This window comes from Plecotus auritus (genome assembly GCF_963455305.1).
Source record: "Plecotus auritus genome assembly, chromosome: 2".
Classification (NCBI taxonomy): Eukaryota; Metazoa; Chordata; class Mammalia; order Chiroptera; family Vespertilionidae; genus Plecotus; species Plecotus auritus.
This window is the reverse complement of record NC_137771.1, coordinates 3,166,655-3,183,936: the sequence shown is the minus strand read 5'-3', so window position 1 is coordinate 3,183,936 and position 17,282 is coordinate 3,166,655. Positions and strand designations below refer to the sequence as shown.

The 17,282-nt window shown below is 59.4% G+C and overlaps 2 protein-coding genes across 5 annotated transcripts; both read right to left on the bottom strand.

Annotated features, from left to right (window-relative positions):
• Window positions 1-1,552: 1,552 nt before the first annotated feature.
• THAP3 (THAP domain containing 3) lies at window positions 1,553-7,299 on the bottom strand. 4 transcript variants are annotated; one of them, XM_080656789.1, is made up of 4 exons: window positions 7,172-7,299; window positions 4,802-4,994; window positions 2,994-3,246; window positions 1,553-2,746 (listed from the first exon to the last, which is right to left on the bottom strand). In XM_080656789.1, exons 1-4 carry the CDS (start codon window positions 7,243-7,245, stop codon window positions 2,718-2,720), a joined length of 549 nt encoding a protein of 182 aa, XP_080512915.1. In that variant the 5' UTR covers window positions 7,246-7,299; the 3' UTR covers window positions 1,553-2,717. The 4 variants fall into 4 exon arrangements, with proteins under 4 accessions (XP_080512915.1, XP_080512917.1, XP_080512914.1 ...); XM_080656791.1 differs by having other exon boundaries at window positions 2,994-3,232; XM_080656788.1 differs by having other exon boundaries at window positions 2,994-3,086.
• Window positions 7,300-8,240: 941 nt separating this feature from the next.
• PHF13 (PHD finger protein 13) lies at window positions 8,241-16,504 on the bottom strand. Its single transcript, XM_080656786.1, has 4 exons — window positions 16,085-16,504; window positions 13,524-13,625; window positions 11,135-11,669; window positions 8,241-10,720 (listed from the first exon to the last, which is right to left on the bottom strand). The coding sequence occupies exons 1-4, from the start codon at window positions 16,121-16,123 to the stop codon at window positions 10,494-10,496; spliced, it is 903 nt and encodes a 300-aa protein (XP_080512912.1). The 5' UTR covers window positions 16,124-16,504; the 3' UTR covers window positions 8,241-10,493.
• Between the last annotated feature and the right edge of the window lie 778 nt (window positions 16,505-17,282).

Genomic DNA, 17,282 nt, shown 5'->3' with positions numbered 1-17,282 from the left:
AATAAACTTCCTGGAAGCGGGGGTGTGGCGTGCATCTGTACACTGTGGAGTGAGGGGGGTGTGGCATGCATCTGTACACTGGAGTGAGGGGGGGGGGGTGGCATGCATCTGTACACTGGAGTGAGCGGGGGGGGGTGGCGTGCATCTGTACACTGTGGAGTGAGGGGTGTGTGGCATGCATCTGTACACTGGAGTGAGCAGAGGGGGTGGCGTGCATCTGTACACTGTGGAGTGAGGGGGGTGTGGCGTACATCTGTACACTGGAGTGAGCGGGGGGGGGGGGGTGGCATGCATCTGTACACTGTGGAGTGAGCAGAGGGGGTGGCGTGCATCTGTACATTGGAGTGGGGGGGGGGTGGCGTGCATCTGTACACTGGAGTGAGCAGAGGGGGTGGCGTGCATCTGTACACTGGAGTGAGCAGTGGGGGTGGCGTACATCTGTACACTGGAGTGAGCAGGGGGGGTGGCGTGCATCTGTACACTGGAGTGAGGGGAGTGGCGTACATCTGTACACTGGAGTGAGCAGTGGGGGTGGCGTACATCTGTACACTGGAGTGAGCAGGGGGGGTGGCGTGCATCTGTACACTGGAGTGAGGGGAGTGGCGTACATCTGTACACTGGAGTGAGCGGGGGGGGGGGTGGCGTGCATCTGTACACTGGAGTGAGCAGGGGGGGTGGCGTGCATCTGTACACTGGAGTGAGCAGAGGGGAGTGGCGTACATCTGTACACTGGAGTGAGCAGAGGGGGGTGGCGTACATCTGTACACTGGAGTGAGCGGGGGGGGGGGTGGCGTGCATCTGTACACTGGAGTGAGCAGGGGGGGTGGCGTGCATCTGTACACTGGAGTGAGCGGGGGGGAGGGTGGCGTGCATCTGTACACTGGAGTGAGCAGGGGGGGTGGCGTACATCTGTACACTGGAGTGAGCAGAGGGGGTGGTGTGCATCTGTACACTGGAGTGAGCAGAGGGGGGTGGCGTACATCTGTACACTGGAGTGAGCAGAGGGGGTGGCGTGCATCTGTACACTGGAGTGAGCAGAGGGGGGTGGCGTACATCTGTACACTGGAGTGAGCAGAGGGGGGTGGCGTACATCTGTACACTGGAGTGAGCAGAGGGGGGTGGCGTACATCTGTACACTGGAGTGAGCAGAGGGGGGTGGTGTACATCTGTACACTGGAGTGAGCAGAGGGGGTGGCGTGCATCTGTACACTGTGGAGTGAGGCGGGGTGTGGAGTGAGCCACCAGAGGGAGGTGCCTCCTCAAAGGCCGTCCCTCCCCATAGCCTTCACTGACCAACTCTGGTCAGACCCTGAGGTCGCCCTGGGACCTACCGGCCTGTTTTGTGCTCTAGGCAGGGACCGGAGGCGGAGTCCAGGGCTAGGAGCTCTCAGGCTTGTTTGCTGCTTGTCATTCTTACTAAAATCACCTTCTTTGTAGTCAGAGGTGGTCACGCCCTACCTGCTCCTCAGCGGGAGACAGGAAGTCAGTCTTCGCAGCATCACCACAGCGAGCAGGAGAGAGAACTTCAAATTAGTGCTTGTTTTCATTTTTTAACTTTAAAAACCTTTTTTATTGACTTTCAGAGGGGGAGGTAGAGAGAAACATACATCAATGTGAGAGCGAAACATGGACCTGATGCCTCCCACAGCTCCCTACCAGGGATCAAACCAGCAACCTTCTGATGCCTGGGGTGACGCTTAACCAACTGAGCCACACCGGCCACTTTTTATTGAGTTCAGAGATGCACAGAGATAGGAACATCAGTTATGAGAATCATCGATCAGCTGCCTCCTGCGTTCTCCCCACCGGGAATAGAGCCCACAACCTGGGCATGTGCCGTTGACCTGTGACCTCCTGGTTCATAGGTCAACGCTCAACCACTGAGCAACACCAGCCGGGCCCAGGACTATTTTTCAGTTGAGAGAAACATGGGTTTGTTCCATGGATTTGTGCACTCACTGGTTACTTCTAGTATGTGCCCTGATCAGAGGTTAAACCCCCAACCTCGGCGTGTCGGGATGATACTCTAACCAACTGAGCACCCCGGCCGGGGCCAGCGCGGGCTTTTGTACAGGAGGAACCCCCGCAGTGGAGGGAGACGCTTGGTCGCCTAGTTCCATCAAACCAGGCCGGGCAGAGGGTGTGTGAAAAGAGGTGCCGTAGGCCGGAGGGGGCTGGCCAGGCAGGGGAGGGCCCAGCCTGCTGAGTCCTCTGTCCCCGCTCTGGTGTGGTGGGAGTGACCCAGGCACCGAGTCCCTCCCCATGGGGGTGTCTGCCACTCTGCTCAGCGTGCTGTGGGTCTGAGGACCCTGGCCTGGCTCGTGCTGAACGGACAGCTGGGCAGTCACTGGATGACCCAGCTTCTCACGTTCACGGCCCAACACCACCACAACACCTGAGGCCACACTGCCCCCTGTCCTCAGCAGGACTGAAAGGCTCATGGCCAGCGCCCCCGAACCGCAGTCCCACGCGCCAGGCTCGGATGAGAAAGCCGGGCTCAGCTCTGCTGCTCTGGCTGGGGGCCTGGCCGCCCCGCTCCACGGGCTCGCAGGCGGCGGCACAGCCTCCGCATCACCAGCCTCTGGGCCTTCAGGCGCTTCCGGAGCTTTTCATTTTCCTTCAGGGTCACAAACAGTTTCTTCTTTAGGGCACCCAAGTCCAAAAGGGCATAGCTGTGATCAGATGGCTGCGGGGGGCTGGCCGGCTGAGCAGGGGCCTCAGCTGCTTCCGGTGTACATGGCAGGACCTGGGGACAGTGGGTGGAAGGTAAACCGAGGCCACAGCCAGGCACCTGCAGCCTGCCCTCCAGCAGGAGGTGGAAGGGCCTCGGTCCCGTCCCGCAGCTCTCCTGCCCCACGTCTGCCCACCTGGTGGCGCTTCCTGTCACACCCCAAGGTGCTCAGTTTGGGCACTGGTTTTCCTCATTTTATTTGAAACAAATCCCCTCTTGCTGAGACCAACCCGCCATGTGGCACCTTGGCGCCTGGCCTTACCTGCCCTACAGGGTCTCCGGCGCTGGGAGGCGGCTGCGGCCCTGGGAGGGCAGTGTCCGGCCTGAGCTCCCTGGCCTCCGCTTCTGGGAGGACCTGGAAACGCAGGGCAAGGCTGCAGGCAGACCGGCCCCAGCGCAAACTGGCCCCCAGCGCAGACCGGCCTTGTCCTTCTCAGAGTCGCCATTCCCACCCTTGGCGGCCGGGTCTGGTCTTCCCTCACCAGCTGACAGACGGGGCTGCTGTGGACAGTGGCCTGATGTTGGGCGCGGTCAGGGTGTGAGTAAGGGACCTGCACCCCAAGAACCTCATTCTCAGGCCCATGTTTATCCAAGTATCTTGGGCCTTGAAATCCAACCCACCTCCACCTCCGCCCACTGGGATCTGTTCTCCCAAGACGCTCCCAAACCTTGGCCAGAGGCCCTGTGAAGCCAGGGACCTAACTTGTGTCGCCCTAGGGCAGCTGTGGGCAAACTACGGCCCGCGGGCCAGATCCGGCCCGTTCGGCTGTTCTATCCGGCCCTCGGAGCCGAAAGAGCGGAGGGTTCTCTTGCTCTCCCCTCCGCTCCTTTCCTTTGAATTTATATTAGTTCACACAAACACTCCATCCATGCTTTTGTTCCGGCCCTGTGGTCCAGTTTAAGAACCCATTGTGGCCCTCGAGTCAAAACGTTTGCCCACCCCTGCCCTAGGGCCTGGCATTCAGGCGAGTAGCAGGGCCTCACATTTTGCTCCGTGAGCGGCAGCCGTGTGGTGCAAAACATCCGCCTCATCTGTCCCCAGGCGCTCGCAGCTGAGCGGCCCACGGCCAGACCAGCTCCAGGCTCCAGACCCATCTCCCGTCCTCCCCGCCCCCCCACCCCCCCAGTGGTTAACTGCAATCCCTCTGGGACAAACAGGACCACAGGAAAGTGACCTAACTCCTCTGTCAACAAACACGCTCTGGGGTTGGGGTGCAGTAGCTGACAGTGGGCAGTTCCAGTGAAGCCGCTCGGTGACTGCTCCACCGGCCTGGCCCGTTCGCGGGGAGCTCTCAGCCAGCACCCACAGCACCCAGCAGGACCCCAAGGGAGAGGTGCTGAATGGCAGTGGCAGCCTCTGGCTTCTTGATCACAGGTGCCCAGGCCCTGGCTGGCTACTAGGAAGGGGTCCAAATGCAGCTCAGGGGCTGCCTCTGCTGGGAAAAAATCAGGGGTCCTCAAACTTTTTAAACAGGGGCCAGTTCACTGTCCCTCAGACTGTTGGAGGGCCGGACTATAGTTTAAAAAAACAACTATGAACAAATTCCTGTGCGCACTGCGGGCCCGGGACGCGTCGGCTGCTAAGCAGGACAGGCAGTGGCCCCCGGCGGGCCGGATCAATGTCCTCGGCGGGCCGCATGTGGCCCGCGGGCCGTAGTTTGAGGACGCCTGGCTAGGTCTTCGCTGCGCGGCTTGGAGCCTGCGTGGGACCAGGCATAAGTGAACCGCATAAAGGACCAGGCTCTGGCCACACTCGCCACTCGCTGCTCCAACAGCCTCCTGGTGTAAGGCGTGACTCATTTCTAAATCGGCTTTATGTTGGGGATCTCCCAAAACGAAGGCCATGGCCATCAGGGCTGGCTGGGCCCCAATCCCGGGGGCTAAGCATGCTGCCCTCAACTCCACTGCCGGCGCCTGTCTCCCTCCTTGGACTGTGTCACCCTCCCCAAAGGCAGCGCCATGCATGGAGTCCGGGGTAGGCGGGCTTGGCCTCGGATGTTCCTGGGAACGCCACCCCGCCCCCCCCACTGCTGGGTGGACCCGCAGGCGGGCCCCGGGAGGAGCATTCACCTGCCTGGCGTCCTGGAAGGCGAACTCCGTGGGCACAGCGTTGTGCTTCAGGTTCTTGCGGTTCCCAAAGGCACTGAAGCACTCGGGGCGGAAGTGCTCCGAGCAGATGACCGTGTGCTGCTTGGGCTCGAAGTTGCCCCGCCCGATGTTCAGCACCCATTCCTTCAGCAGCTCGGGCCGGCTGAACGGGAACCTACGGGCCAAAGGAGGCGGCGGGAGGGAATGAGCGGACATGTTCCATCCTCACACAGTATCTAGACAACCGGGAAAGTCCAGTAACCTCACTCTGTTAAACCACATCCAATTTCTGGAAGCTTCTGTCACGCTGTCTACAGCCTCGTTAGGAAAGGTGAGACCATGAACGTGCCAAAGAGCTGTTTCCAAAGCTCCATGTGCCAGGTGAGCCTTCATCCGTCCCCCTGGGAGCCTGCCATGTGGGGGGCCTGCTCTGGGTGCGGGGGGGGGGGGGGAGCGAGTAAGACGCTCCGCCTCATGCAGCCAACGTTCCAGAACGTGCAGAGGATAACAGACAGACGCAGACTGTGTGGGAACGGAGAGAGGACGCGGTCAGGGGAGGCCACCTGAGAGCTGTCGTTCGAGCCGAGGTTGCTGGGAGTGGGAGCTCAAGCTGTGGGAGCGCACGTGTGTGGGTATCAGAAGGGGAAGCAGCCAAAACCGGTTTGGTTCAGTGGACAGAGCGTCGGCCTGCGGACTGAAAGGTCCCAGGTTCGATTCCGGTCAAGGGCATGTACCTTGGTTGTGGGCACATCCCCAGTAGGAGGTGTGCAAGAGGCAGCTGATCGATGTTTCTCTCTCATCGATGTTTCTAACTCTCTATCCCCCTCCCTTCCTCTCTGTAAAAAATCAATAAAATATATTTTTTTTTTAAAAAAAAAGAAGGGAAAGCAAGCCGCAGGCATGTGCCCGGTGGTTAAAGGAGCAACCAGAGCAGATGTGGCTGAGACAGCCAGAGTGGGACCGAAGGACATGAGTCTCGGGCAGATCTGGACAGAGGGGGATGACCGCGCCCAGCCGGCCGATGCAGGAGGGTAGGACTTGACAGAGCTCTTTTGTGGAAGGGGGTGGGGGGGGCAAGAGTCTAAGTGGAACGGGTTGGAGAGTGAACCGAAGGCAGCTCCACCCACATAGACACATGCACCAAAGACTGGTCCCCGCAGAAATGCTGAGCCGTGTGTGGGTGGCCAGAACACGGAGGCCCCCAGTGCCCTTCGGGAGAAGAGGTTAATTCCGGCTTCTCATTCAGCGGAATACTACGCAGCAATGAACTGCAACCGAGTACCACTCACAATTCTGGACAAAAACAAGGGGTTTCTATGGAGACTCCGGGGTAATCTGATCGTAAATTCCTAACTGGGCAGGTCATGCTGGGTAGTCACGCCCCGAACCTATAATTTCTTTGGTAAAAGGTTTGCCTTTGCCTTGTCCTTTATTTTTATGCATCTAGTTAACACACCTTGTTATCCATCCTGTAATCTAACCCCCCCCCTTGCTTTCTCCCTCCCTCAAGTAATCTTTACATTCCCTCCTCAATTTCAAACGCATAAAAGGAACCTGGGAACCTAGAAAGTCCTCTGCAGGTTTGGGCATTTCTTACATCGACACAAACACAAGGTGAGAGAGAAAAACAAAGCTCGGCCAGCGAGCTCCGTTGACTGGGCGTTGTTCCGTGCACCCAGAGGTCGCCGGTTGGATTCGTCAGGGCGCGTGTGGGTTGCAAGCCGCCTAGTTTAGCAGATGCCTGCCTGGGGGGGGGAGAAGGGGGAGGTGCGGGCCTGCCCGGGGGAGAGCGCAGCTGGGCGTTTGTTTTTAAGGGGGTTTAAAGGCTGGGACTTTAGGTCTTAAGGGAGGGTCAATGGAATACTTATCAGCTTTATGCTGATGGACCAAAGCGAGTTTTAGTCTGGCCCACACCCGTCCACCGGTGTGGTTGGCAATGGCCCCAATTGGAGTTGTGCTATCTGAGACGTGCACACCATTACTCTTGAGTGTCCCTGGAGCGGGGAGCCGGGGTTTACTGGGAGGCTGCACCCTCACTGCTGCGTATCTGGCTCGGCTCCCCTTCCGCTCGTCCAGGCTGACCCGCCTGTCTCAGCGCCGCCGGGAAGCCCCGAGCTCCGAGCAGGCCGCCGCCATCCCCCGCCCGCTGGCGGGAGGCTGCGCCCTCGGGGCGGTTACTCAGCCCTCCCCCCGTTCCCACGCGCCCGGCGGCCCAGGCACCCGGGCCGTAACCCCGCCCGTCCCGGGCCCCCCGCCGCCAGGCCTCGGGCTCCCGCGGGGGCCGCGGCCAGTTGGCCCGGGCGAGGCGGGCCGGGCAGCCAGGACCCGCGCCCCCGGCGCCCGCGGCCTCACCGGTGGAAGGTGAGCTGCTTCCTGCGGTTGCTGTAGCGGTTGCAGCACTGCCGGGCCGCGCACGACTTCGGCATCTCCAGACCTCGGGCCCGGCGCCCCTAACAAAGATGGCGGCGGCGGGCCGGGCGTGGGCGGCTGGGGGCGGGGCCTGTAGGGCGCGGTGGGCGTTGCCGGGTCTGAGGGGCGGGGCCAATGGGAGGGGCGGGGCCGCCGGGAGGTGCTGGCGGGCCAGGCTCTGCTCTATGGCCCGCATCCAGCCTGCTGCCCGGGACTTGCGTTGTCTGATGGGCTTCCCCTCTGTGCAACCCCATTCGCTGAGGACCGTCGCCCTCACCCCGTTTGGGGCCCCTCAAATTTTATACCCACCAACAGCCTTAGACAACTGGAAACAAAGGCTCAATGCCCAGCCTGGCCAGTATTTTCAAGACTTTAGGAGATGCTTAGATGTCACTACAGGTGCTAGTTGGTCCCAAATTTGAGTTCGATACAGCTGACAGAACAGACTCAGGCACTACAGGCGCCAGGTGTAAAGGGGCCGTATGTGCACCCCCAGATCCCAATCCTGCTTAGGCAACCTGAGGCTGCAGCTTTCACAAAGACGGGTAACCACTCACTGGGTTTAAACTCAATTTGATGAAGAAATTGTGAGCCCTAACCGGTTTGGCTCAGTGGATAGAGCGTCGGCCTGCGGACTGAAGGGTCCCAGGTTTGATTCTGGTCAGGGGTATGTACCTTGGTTGCGGGCACATCCCCAGTAGGGGGTGTGCAGGAGGCAGCTGATTAATGTCTCTCTTATCGATGTTTCTAACTCTATCCCGCTCCCTTCCTCTCTGTAAAAAATCAATAAAATATATTTTTTTAAAAAGACATTGTGAGCTGCTCATGTCTATTCATACTGTGGTTTCTGGAGAACTTACTAGCAAAGGAGGTTGAAGGCTGCGAGCATTTTCATCCGGCTAAACCGAACTCTAACTTCCCAACTCTCGTCATCGTGGTTTGGGGCAGTGATGAAGGCAGATGAAACACAATTGTCCTTTAGCACCGAACAAAAACACCTGAAGCTGGACATCAACCTCAAAGTAGCAATATCTTTATTTACAAAATATACAGTTTCACAGAAACAGCTTCGCTTTTTACACAAACTTTACAATTACACAGAACCATGTAAACGATGTTAAGTGTCTGGCCTGGCCAAAGCCAATGGGAGGGACCTGCTTTTGGGGTGACATCTTTCCCTCCTCACTTCATCAGCCACCAACCAAGAGCCCTAGCTGGGCCATGCCTAATTTGCATAAAGCTGATTGCAGCTGCCAGCTCAATCAACACAACACACAGAAAAACGAGGTGTCTTCTTAGACACCGCCCACAGGGATGCACCTGTTAAAAGAACCGAAAGGAAATGGAGAAACAAATTGAGATGAATGTCAGAGCCTTGCAGGAGCCCCCGGGCCTTGAACCTTCTCAGAGCAGGTAGATCGCCAGCGTTGGCTGTCCCACTGTAAAATCACAGGTGCTCCTAAGTGCACCTTTAAAACTTCGTGGCGTTATTTTTAACAAGAGAAAAACACTTTGGAACTTTGGCTATTCTCATGGTGAAGACACTGGACAGGCAATGTCCTGGGGCAGATCTTTGGCAAATTCCTCTCCCAACTTCTCCTGCACATTTGCCCTCGCCAGAGTCAGAGCCAGCTGTCTGGAGAGGAGATGGTTTCTGAGCCAGCTTCTTACCATTTCTCTCTACTGCACGACTTCTCCTTTGGGGATCTTGACAATAAACTGGGTTTCAGAAATTATGCCTATTTTTGTGTTAATAAAAGCAACAGAATTAAAAACGAAACAAAGGCAGTTGGCTTGTCAAGCATGAATGATGCCAGGACAAAATACGGGCTCTGATTGGCCTACAGTTGAGCGCGTGGTGCTTCAGTGAGAATGTGGAGGGGAGACGGGTCCATCCTGCTGTAAACAAACATGGCCAACCTGGGCATTCTTCCCTTTTCACGCTTTTACAAGAAACAATGTTTATGAAAACACACCCATGGATTTACAAAAAACAACAACAAACAAAAACAATTTTCGAGAACCAGTACTTGAACTGCTGAGCGCGATGTCAATTTGGGACAGCGCTGAGGCCCTCCTCCGTGGAGCCCTAGGACCACCAGTGTCCCAGGGTACAGTGACCTGGAGCAGAGCCCTGCAGGCTTCCTCCAGAGCCGGGCCCTCAGGGGTGTCCCCGAGTCCAGATCCGAGGACCTCTGCACAGCTCACCGGCACATACCTGGAGGCCAATGTTAATATATCTCACTCACCAACTCAAACCAAAAAGGCTTCAAGTCCCAACCTTGGCCTGTGGGACCAGCAGGCCAATCTGTCAGGGGACACTAAGAATGACCCGTGGGACAGGCCCTCCTCCCAGTTCTCCTCTACCCATCCCCCACTCCCCCGTGACTGCCTAACCTTTATGCTGCTACTGGAATAATGTGGGGGGGAGGGAGGCGAAGGAACCAAAGTGCCCCCTCCCTCAAAAACACCTTGCCTGGGCACCCACAGGCCCCCATACGCCAACTGGAGAGAGAGGGCACCCAGGCAACAACCTGCCAATACTTTTGGCTACAGCGTGCAAAAAGACAGTTTCTACATCGTGCAAAACGGGAAACAGTTATGAACACGGGCCCCTTCCATCTCCCAACCAACCCTCTCTTTGTCTACAGAGAAGTGGCCACAGACGACCCCTTTCAACAAACAGAAGGAAAACCAGGGACCATTAGCTCGCCCCCCGCCCCTGGCTCCTCTGAGTGAGGCCGAGGAGTCCAGCAGGCAGCCCCGGGGACAACGGGCCGGAAGGGCGGACCACTAGGGAGGGGCAGCTCCGATGGCTGCTGTACGGACACTTATGGTAAAAGACACACTCAAGAAAACGTTTGCACGTATGGCTGTTCACAGGCCGGGGAGACCACTGCCCCCAACACAGCGGAAACGGGAGTAACAGCACTTGTTCCAGTCGGCGGGAGTCAGTTAATGAGAGCAAGGATTCACGATGACCACGGACCCTCGCTGTCAGCGACCCACACCCACTGCCCGGGCGCCAGTCCGCCTCGCTGCAGAGAACAGCTCCGCAGCCGCTGTGGCCACGGGCCTTGCTCCAGTCACTGGCTATGTACAGTCTACACCTGGACAGCCTGTCCTTCTGCTTAGGCACCTGAATGGCAGGGGTCTGCCTGCATCAGAGCTGGGAGTTCTGTGCTCAACTAAGAAAGGGGCCGCAAAGCCCACCGTCCCGTCCCTTCCGATTCCTCGCTCTGTCTGTCTCCTCACTCGCCAGCAGTCAGTCCAGAAACAGCTTCCGGGAGCCCATCCGGGAGCGGCTGGAGCGGCGGATGTCGAACTTGGAGTCCCGGCACTTTTGGCAGACAAACACTTCCGGCACGTTGGATTTCCGGATTTTGGCACAGGACAGGTGAATCCAAGTATGGCACTCGTTACACTCTATCATCGGGCGGCCGGCAAATGGCTTCATGCAGAAGCAGGTGACGAGGTCCCACGAGTCGTCGTCTGCAAGAGAGGAACACGTCAGAGGAAGGAAAAGACACCTCCTGACCCCTCCCCATCAGGAGAGCCGCCCTCCAGTGGGACAAGGACAGAACCAGAACCCAACTTCCACTCCCGGTGCCACCTGCGCCCTGAGAGCGTCGTGAGTGCGCAGAAAGGGCCCCAAAGCTGTGGTCCGGGGAGCCCGGTGACGTGTGCACCATGAGCCGCGTTATTTGTGGATTTCGAGGTCAGGACCCTGAGCTGTCTCTAGCGGCCATCACCCCTTCCCTAGCACCTGTGCCCACCTTCTTGGACCTTCCTCCCTAGAGGCGGTGGGCGCTCTGAGGCAGGGACCTCCCGGAGACGCCGGCTTTCAATCACTCTCCTCCGACCGACGGCAGCCAAGAGCGTGGCCGTCGTCCCGGGACCGCTCACCTGAATCCACCATTATGTCCTCGTCGTTGCCAGTGCTGTCCTCGTCGCGGAACACCACCTGCTTCCCCTGCCGGACGATCGTCCGCTTGCCCTCAGTCTTTATTTCTTTGACCTGGTCAGGTGACACGGTGGCACAGGAGCCACTGGACGGAGTGTCGGAGTCCCAGCCCGAGCAGGGATCGCTGGGGGCCGGGGGCATATCCTGCAGGGGGGGACTCGTGGGGGTCTCCACATACGGATCGGCAGCTTCCAGCTTCAGCAAGCTGCCCATGTACCCCTCCTTCCCGGGCACCTCGCTGTCCCTGCGCTTCCTCTTCTTCTTCTTCTTCAGCTTGTCCGTCTTCTTTCTGTCCAGCAGGAAGTTGCTGGGCTTGGCACGCTGCAAGAGGCTGGGCTGCAGGTGGCCAAAGCAGCGATCGGAGACTGGCAGGGGCACCCCGGACGAGATGTCGGGGAAGCCAGCGTCCCAGCCGTCGCTGTCAACAGTGCCCGCGGTGCTGTTGGCAGGGCTGGGGCTGCTCCTCAAAGGGAGTTCCTGAAAGGAGAGAGGCACAGGTTCTGGTTACTTCCACGGTCCCGGACGAGCGCCGGCCCCACAGATCTCCCAGGCACCAGGCAGGGCCGGGCCGCAGCCTTGCGCTCACAGCCCCAGGCTCCCAGCTCTCCTCAGCACTGCTTTTTAGGAACAATGGCATTTGCATTTCATTGCGACCATTTAGACAACGTGCCCCCAGGAGAGGGGACCTCCTGCCCTGGCAGAACCCTCAGGAACCCGGCTGGTGCTGGGTGGACCCCTGTGAACAGAGGGGAGACCCGCTCCCCAGCCCAGGATCCTTCCCTGACTGGAACATCTCCCTCCCTCCGTCCTCCCACAGGGTGCATTTTTTAATTAAGTGAGTTTAAATTAGTTTTGAGAATTTCCCAGTACACTTTTTTAAAACTGGAGATATCCCAAAATATTGCAAAAATTAAAGTGGATAATTATTGCCCCAAAGCAGTGAGTGAGCTACACTCTGGTTCCTTCAGACCATTCAAGCACTTTATTTGCAAATAATGGCCACGTTCTGTGTGGCACAAAGCAGGCATGATCCAGCGACAGCGAAGCAAGGGATACACTAAGGCTGGGACCTGGCCCCTAGGAGTACCGGGGTCCCTTCTTTTTAGTCTCGGTCAGTATAAACGAGGCTCTGAAGTTTGAGGACCATGGCAGTGCTGCTCCACACTTCTGCCCATTTATAAGCAACGGGGGCAAAAAAATCCCTGAAATCCCGTGGGATTTGGGCCCAAGTCCCCGTAGGTTCTGTACGGGACGTGCACAGCAGCCAGGAGGCTGCTCGCCAGACTCCACCATTCACTGGCCTGTGACCCAGGGCAAGGCGCTCCCTACCTTGTCCTAGCTTTAACATGGGGACAAGTAATTTCCCCTACCTCATACTGTAAGAGCCAAAACCAGTGCTGGCCACAGTCAGCACTCAAGAAATACTGGCCATTGCCCTGACTGGTTTTGCTCAGTGGCTAGAGCGTCGGCCTGCGGACTGAAGGGTCCCGGGTTTGATTCCGGTCAAGGGCATGTACCTTGGTTGCGGGCACATCCCCAGTAGGGGGTGTGCAGGAGGCAGCTGATCAATGTTTCTCTCTCATCGATGTTTCTAGCTCTCTATCCCTCTCCCTTCCTCTCTGTAAAAAATCAATAAAATATATTTAAAAAAAAAAAAAAGAAAGAAATACTGGCCATTAAGAGCAAGCAGGTAGCACAGAATGGGGGACACAGTCAGTAATACCGTAATAACTGCGTACGGCATCAGGTGGGCACTGGAAATAGCAGGGGCAACACTTTGTCAAGTATATGGCGGATTGTCTAGCCACTATGCTGCACACCTGGACTAACACGATGCCACACTGAATGCAAACTGCAACTGAAAAATTAAATTTTAAAAAAGAGCTGGCTGATAGCAAATAGTTTTCTTTTTTTTTAATATATTTTATTGATTTTTTACAGAGAGGAAGGAAGAGGGACAGAGAGTTAGAAACATTGATGAGAGAGAAACATCGATCAGCTGCCTCCCGCACACTCCCTATTGGGGATGTGCCCGCAACCAAGGTACATGCCCTTGACCAGAATCAAATCCGGGACCCCTCAGTCCGCAGGCCGATGCTCTATCCACTGAGCCAAACCCGCCAGGGCGCAAATAGTCATTTTCAAGCAAACTCTGAAAGTTTACGAAATCATTTCTAGACAAGCCTGCATTTTATTTCCTACCAGAGTTTGAGGAGCCATTTCCCAGGCTGGTCTAAGTTTCCAAGGAAGATTTTTGCCCAACTCTTATCTGAAGCCCTCCCACACAACCCTGGTTGCACTGCCAGAAAGGTCCCCAGTGCTGAAGATTACCTCCTTCGGATACGGGATGTAGCCGGCATAGGCCAGGACAAAGGTGCAGAATTTGTTGAAATCCTCCACGGTCCTTCTTCTCTTGTAACCAGGGGAGTACTCCTGTGAGCAGGGAGAAGGGGGTGTTTGAAAGTAGACACTTGTAGGTGGACTCACACAAAAAAGCAAAAAGCAAGCTGGAGCTTTTATTGCTGCCAGCAACTCAAAAACACGCTGCAAGATTTACTAACACCTTAGACCCGTGGTCGGCAAACTGCGGCTCGCGAGCCACATGCGGCTCTTTGGCCCCTTGAGTGTGGCTCTTCCACTAAATACCACGGCCTGGGCGAGTCTATTTTGAAGAAGTGGCATTAGAAGAAGTTTAAGTCTAAAAAATTTGGCTCTCAAAAGAAATGTCAATGGTTGTACTGTTGATATTTGGCTCTGTGGACTAATGAGTTTGCCGACCACTGCCTTAGACACAACACCAGGTAAGCGCAGGTCAAGAAGAAACACTTTTCAGGAGGCTGAAAGCGGGGGTGCTGTGCCAATACTGGGAAACTGGCTAGGAGATAAATAAAGCTTGTCCAAAGCCCATTTCTTAGCACTCTCGGCATGTTCTGGCTCTCTGTTCGCTTCCTATCAGTGCTAATAACTACTTTTTTGCTACACGTTTTCCATTTTGAAAATAAGCTGCTGCTGCAGCTGTGACTGAAGCACTGAGTGACTTCAAAAGCCAACTGCTCTCATCCTTCCCAGCTCACTCAAGCCTGACCCCTCCCCAGCCAGGGCTGCCTGGGGGCCTCCTCCCCTGGGTCCCTCCCGCACGGGCACTTCCTGCTGCTCCCTCTCCCACTCCACCATCCAGAGGCCAGGCACCCGCGTGTCGCTCCACTCCCAGAATAAAGCAGAACCGTCCTGCTGGCCTGCCTGCCGTGGAAGATGAAATCCTCGAGTTTTGGCTTTGGAGCCCGCCCGATCCCCGTTCAATCTAAAGATGCCCTCACCGACAACGGACTTTCCCTCAAGAGCAGAGCAGTTCAAGGAGAAAGCCTTTATTTGCTCCTGAGCACAACTCTACTTCGTTGTGGTTGATTACCAGCGGACCTACTGAGGTTTTCTTTAAGCATTTATTTTATCACCCGCCCCAGCCCCCTTCACATGGCCTACGGGCCCAGCGCCCTGCTAGGGTGGAAGGGAGGGAGAAAATGGGGGGTGGGCTCAGGCCACCCAGGACAGGGCTGAGGGCAGCGCGGCACCAGCGAGCCGCCAGCGGGTCTCCTTCCAGGTGCGCCACTTATTTTCTCAACTTGGTTCCAGCAAATCACCTTCTCCCCCCACCCCTCGGCCCCCGGCCCCCGAGGGCGCGCAGGTTAGCGGAGCACCGGGCTCAGCGCCCGATCCGGCGCAGGAAGCGCAGGAGATCCTGCCTCCACCCCCGGGAACCACTGACCGCCCTCCCTCCGACCGGGGTGGGAAGGCAGCAGCCCTCGGCCCTCAAACTCTCGGGAAAAACTTTTATTTCGGCGGGGAACGTGCAGAAGTGGGTCAGGAGCCGGGATGCCGAGTGGCAGTCGGCGGCGCCCTCGGGCGCGGGGCGGGGGGACCTGCGCCGCCCCCACCCCGCCCGCCGCGGCGCGCCGCGCCGCCGCCTTTAGGAAAAGCAGATGGCGGTGCGGCCCCCTCCCGTCCTCCCGCGGAAGCCGCCCCCCGCCGACACTCGGCCCCGGAAGGTGCGGGGCCCATCCCGCGGGGGAGGGGGCGCGAGAAGTCGGCAGAATCGGGGATCCGGGGATGGCAGGGCCCGCAAACCCCCGAGGCATCAGCGCGGCGGGAGAGCGTACCCAGCGCCGCCTCCTGCGGCCCGACCCGCACCCCGGACCCTGCGGGCCTCGGGAAGGGAGAGGGGACCGCGGCAGGGGCGCCAACCGGGAAAACCGAGGGCCGATCCCCGGAAGGAGGAGTGGGAGGCGGGGCGAGCAAAGCCTGCGGGCGGGGGGCGGGGGCCCCGGAGGGGAATGCGAGCGCGCGTAGGGCGGGGGGGTCAACTCGGGCCCCCGCAGGGGTGGGGACCCCGAAAGACTAGGCTCCCCAGAGCCGGAGGGGGCGGGGGCCGCGCGCGAGTCAGGGGGCGGGGCGCGGGCCACTGGGCCCGGGGGATTAGGGGAGCAGGCGGGGGCGCGCAAAGCCGGGTCCCCGTCCGAGGGGGGCCGTGAGCCCCTCCGGAAGGAGGAAGAGGGGGCTCCTCCGAGAAGCGAGAGCGCGGGGCGGCGGCGCTCGGCCCGAGTCCCCGGGGGCGGGGAAGGGGTAAGCAAGGCTACGGGGCGGGGCCCGGAGCGCAGACAGGTCCCGAGGCTACCGAGGCCCGGGAGGGGTCGCCGCTTACGGCCGCGGGAGGGGTCGCCGCTTACGGCCGCGGGAGGGACGCCGAAGCGGGGGCCCCAGTGGGGGGCGGGGTTGGCCGCCGGGGGGCGACGACGCAAAGCTGGGGGAGGAGGGCGGCGCTCGGGTGGCGGGGTCCGGCTCCGGGGAACGAAGGACGGAGGTGGGGGTGGTCGGGGGGATCCGGGCGCAGCTCTTACCTCTGGGTGGAAGGCGGCGGCGCAGGAGTCGGAGTCCATGTTCAGGGTGGGGGGCGGCGGCTGCGGGAGTGCTGGGGCCGGAATGCGGGCTCCGGACCGTGGGGCCGCTCGGGGCTGGGGGCTCCGGCGGCGGCGTAGGACCAGGGCGGACCGGGGAGGGGTCGCCCCGGCTAGAGGTGATGGGGGGGGCTCGGCGTGTCGCGTCCCGGACTCTGTGTTCCCGGACCAGCGGCTCCACGGCCGAGCAGAGTTCGCGATGCAGCTCCCGCGGCCGGCGCGGCAGGAGAGGCGGGAGAGTCGCTGCGGGGGGCGGCGGCGGCGGCGGCGAGCGGGAACCCGACCGGCTCCCCGACCTGACGCCCAGTTCGGCTCGTGTCTCAGGAGGGAGGGCGGGAGATCCGCGAAGCCCGTCGGGAAATGTAGTCTGAGAGGAACGGGAAGCCGATAAGGAGGGGGCGCGGGGGCGGGCGCTGGGCATTGTGGGAGTCGTAGTCCCAGGCTCCGCCTCTGAGGTGCACAAAGGCCGCCTCGAGGACTCCAAACCCCATAGAGCTCCGCGGCGCTGCGGAGGCGGTGTCTCCGGGACTGGTGACCGCCGGAGCTGGGGGCTGTGCGGGGGCTCGCGCCGGCTGGGTGGTGGGGGAGGGGCCGCGCGGGCGGTAGCGCCTCTGTCTCCGCGGGGGCGGTGGGGGCGGTGGGGGCGGGGCTGACGGCCTTGGTCTGGGAGCGCGGCGGCGGCCGACGCCACCTCCTCCTTTAGGATTAGGGGTTCGTGCTCCTTTGTGGGGCCGGGGTCCCCGCGCGAGAGGGGGGGGGGGGTGGCGGCGCTGACGTCGGGCCACCCCCGGGCTTGGCTCCCCGCGCGTCCGTCCGGGGAAGCGAACTTGCCTTCGCGGCCGTGGGGTTTCTGGCCGAGTCCTCCGTGCCCCGGGATCCGGGGCCGCGGGACCGAGACCCTCGTGGTCTCCGGAGGATCCACTTTGAGGTGTCGGGTTACGGCATCTAAAAACCCCTCCCTGTGTTATCGATGTTTTGGGAGATGTTGGCTTCTCTTTCCCTCTCCCCCTAACCTCGGGGCCGCCTCTGTGTGCTCACTTGGAGTTATTCCCTGAGTATATTCCTTGCAGGATTGCAATGGAGGCAAAAATGTGATGGAGCTCTCGGATTGCCGTTGACTGTGTGTACGGATATTTAACCG

Coding starts and splice junctions, on each gene's coding strand:
- THAP3 (XM_080656788.1), bottom strand. CDS start 7,245: ATGCCGAAGTCGTGCGCGGCCCGGCAGTGCTGCAACCGCTACAGCAAC. Junction 4,995..7,171: donor AAGCAGCTCACCTTCCACCG/GTGAGGCCGCGG, acceptor TTTGGCCCGTAG/GTTCCCGTTCAGCCGGCCCG. Junction 2,747..2,993: donor CCGGAGACCCTGTAGGGCAG/GTAAGGCCAGGC, acceptor CACTGTCCCCAG/GTCCTGCCATGTACACCGGA.
- PHF13 (XM_080656786.1), bottom strand. CDS start 16,123: ATGGACTCCGACTCCTGCGCCGCCGCCTTCCACCCAGAG. Junction 11,670..13,523: donor ACATCCCGTATCCGAAGGAG/GTAATCTTCAGC, acceptor CTCTCCTTTCAG/GAACTCCCTTTGAGGAGCAG. Junction 10,721..11,134: donor GGACATAATGGTGGATTCAG/GTGAGCGGTCCC, acceptor CCTCTCTTGCAG/ACGACGACTCGTGGGACCTC.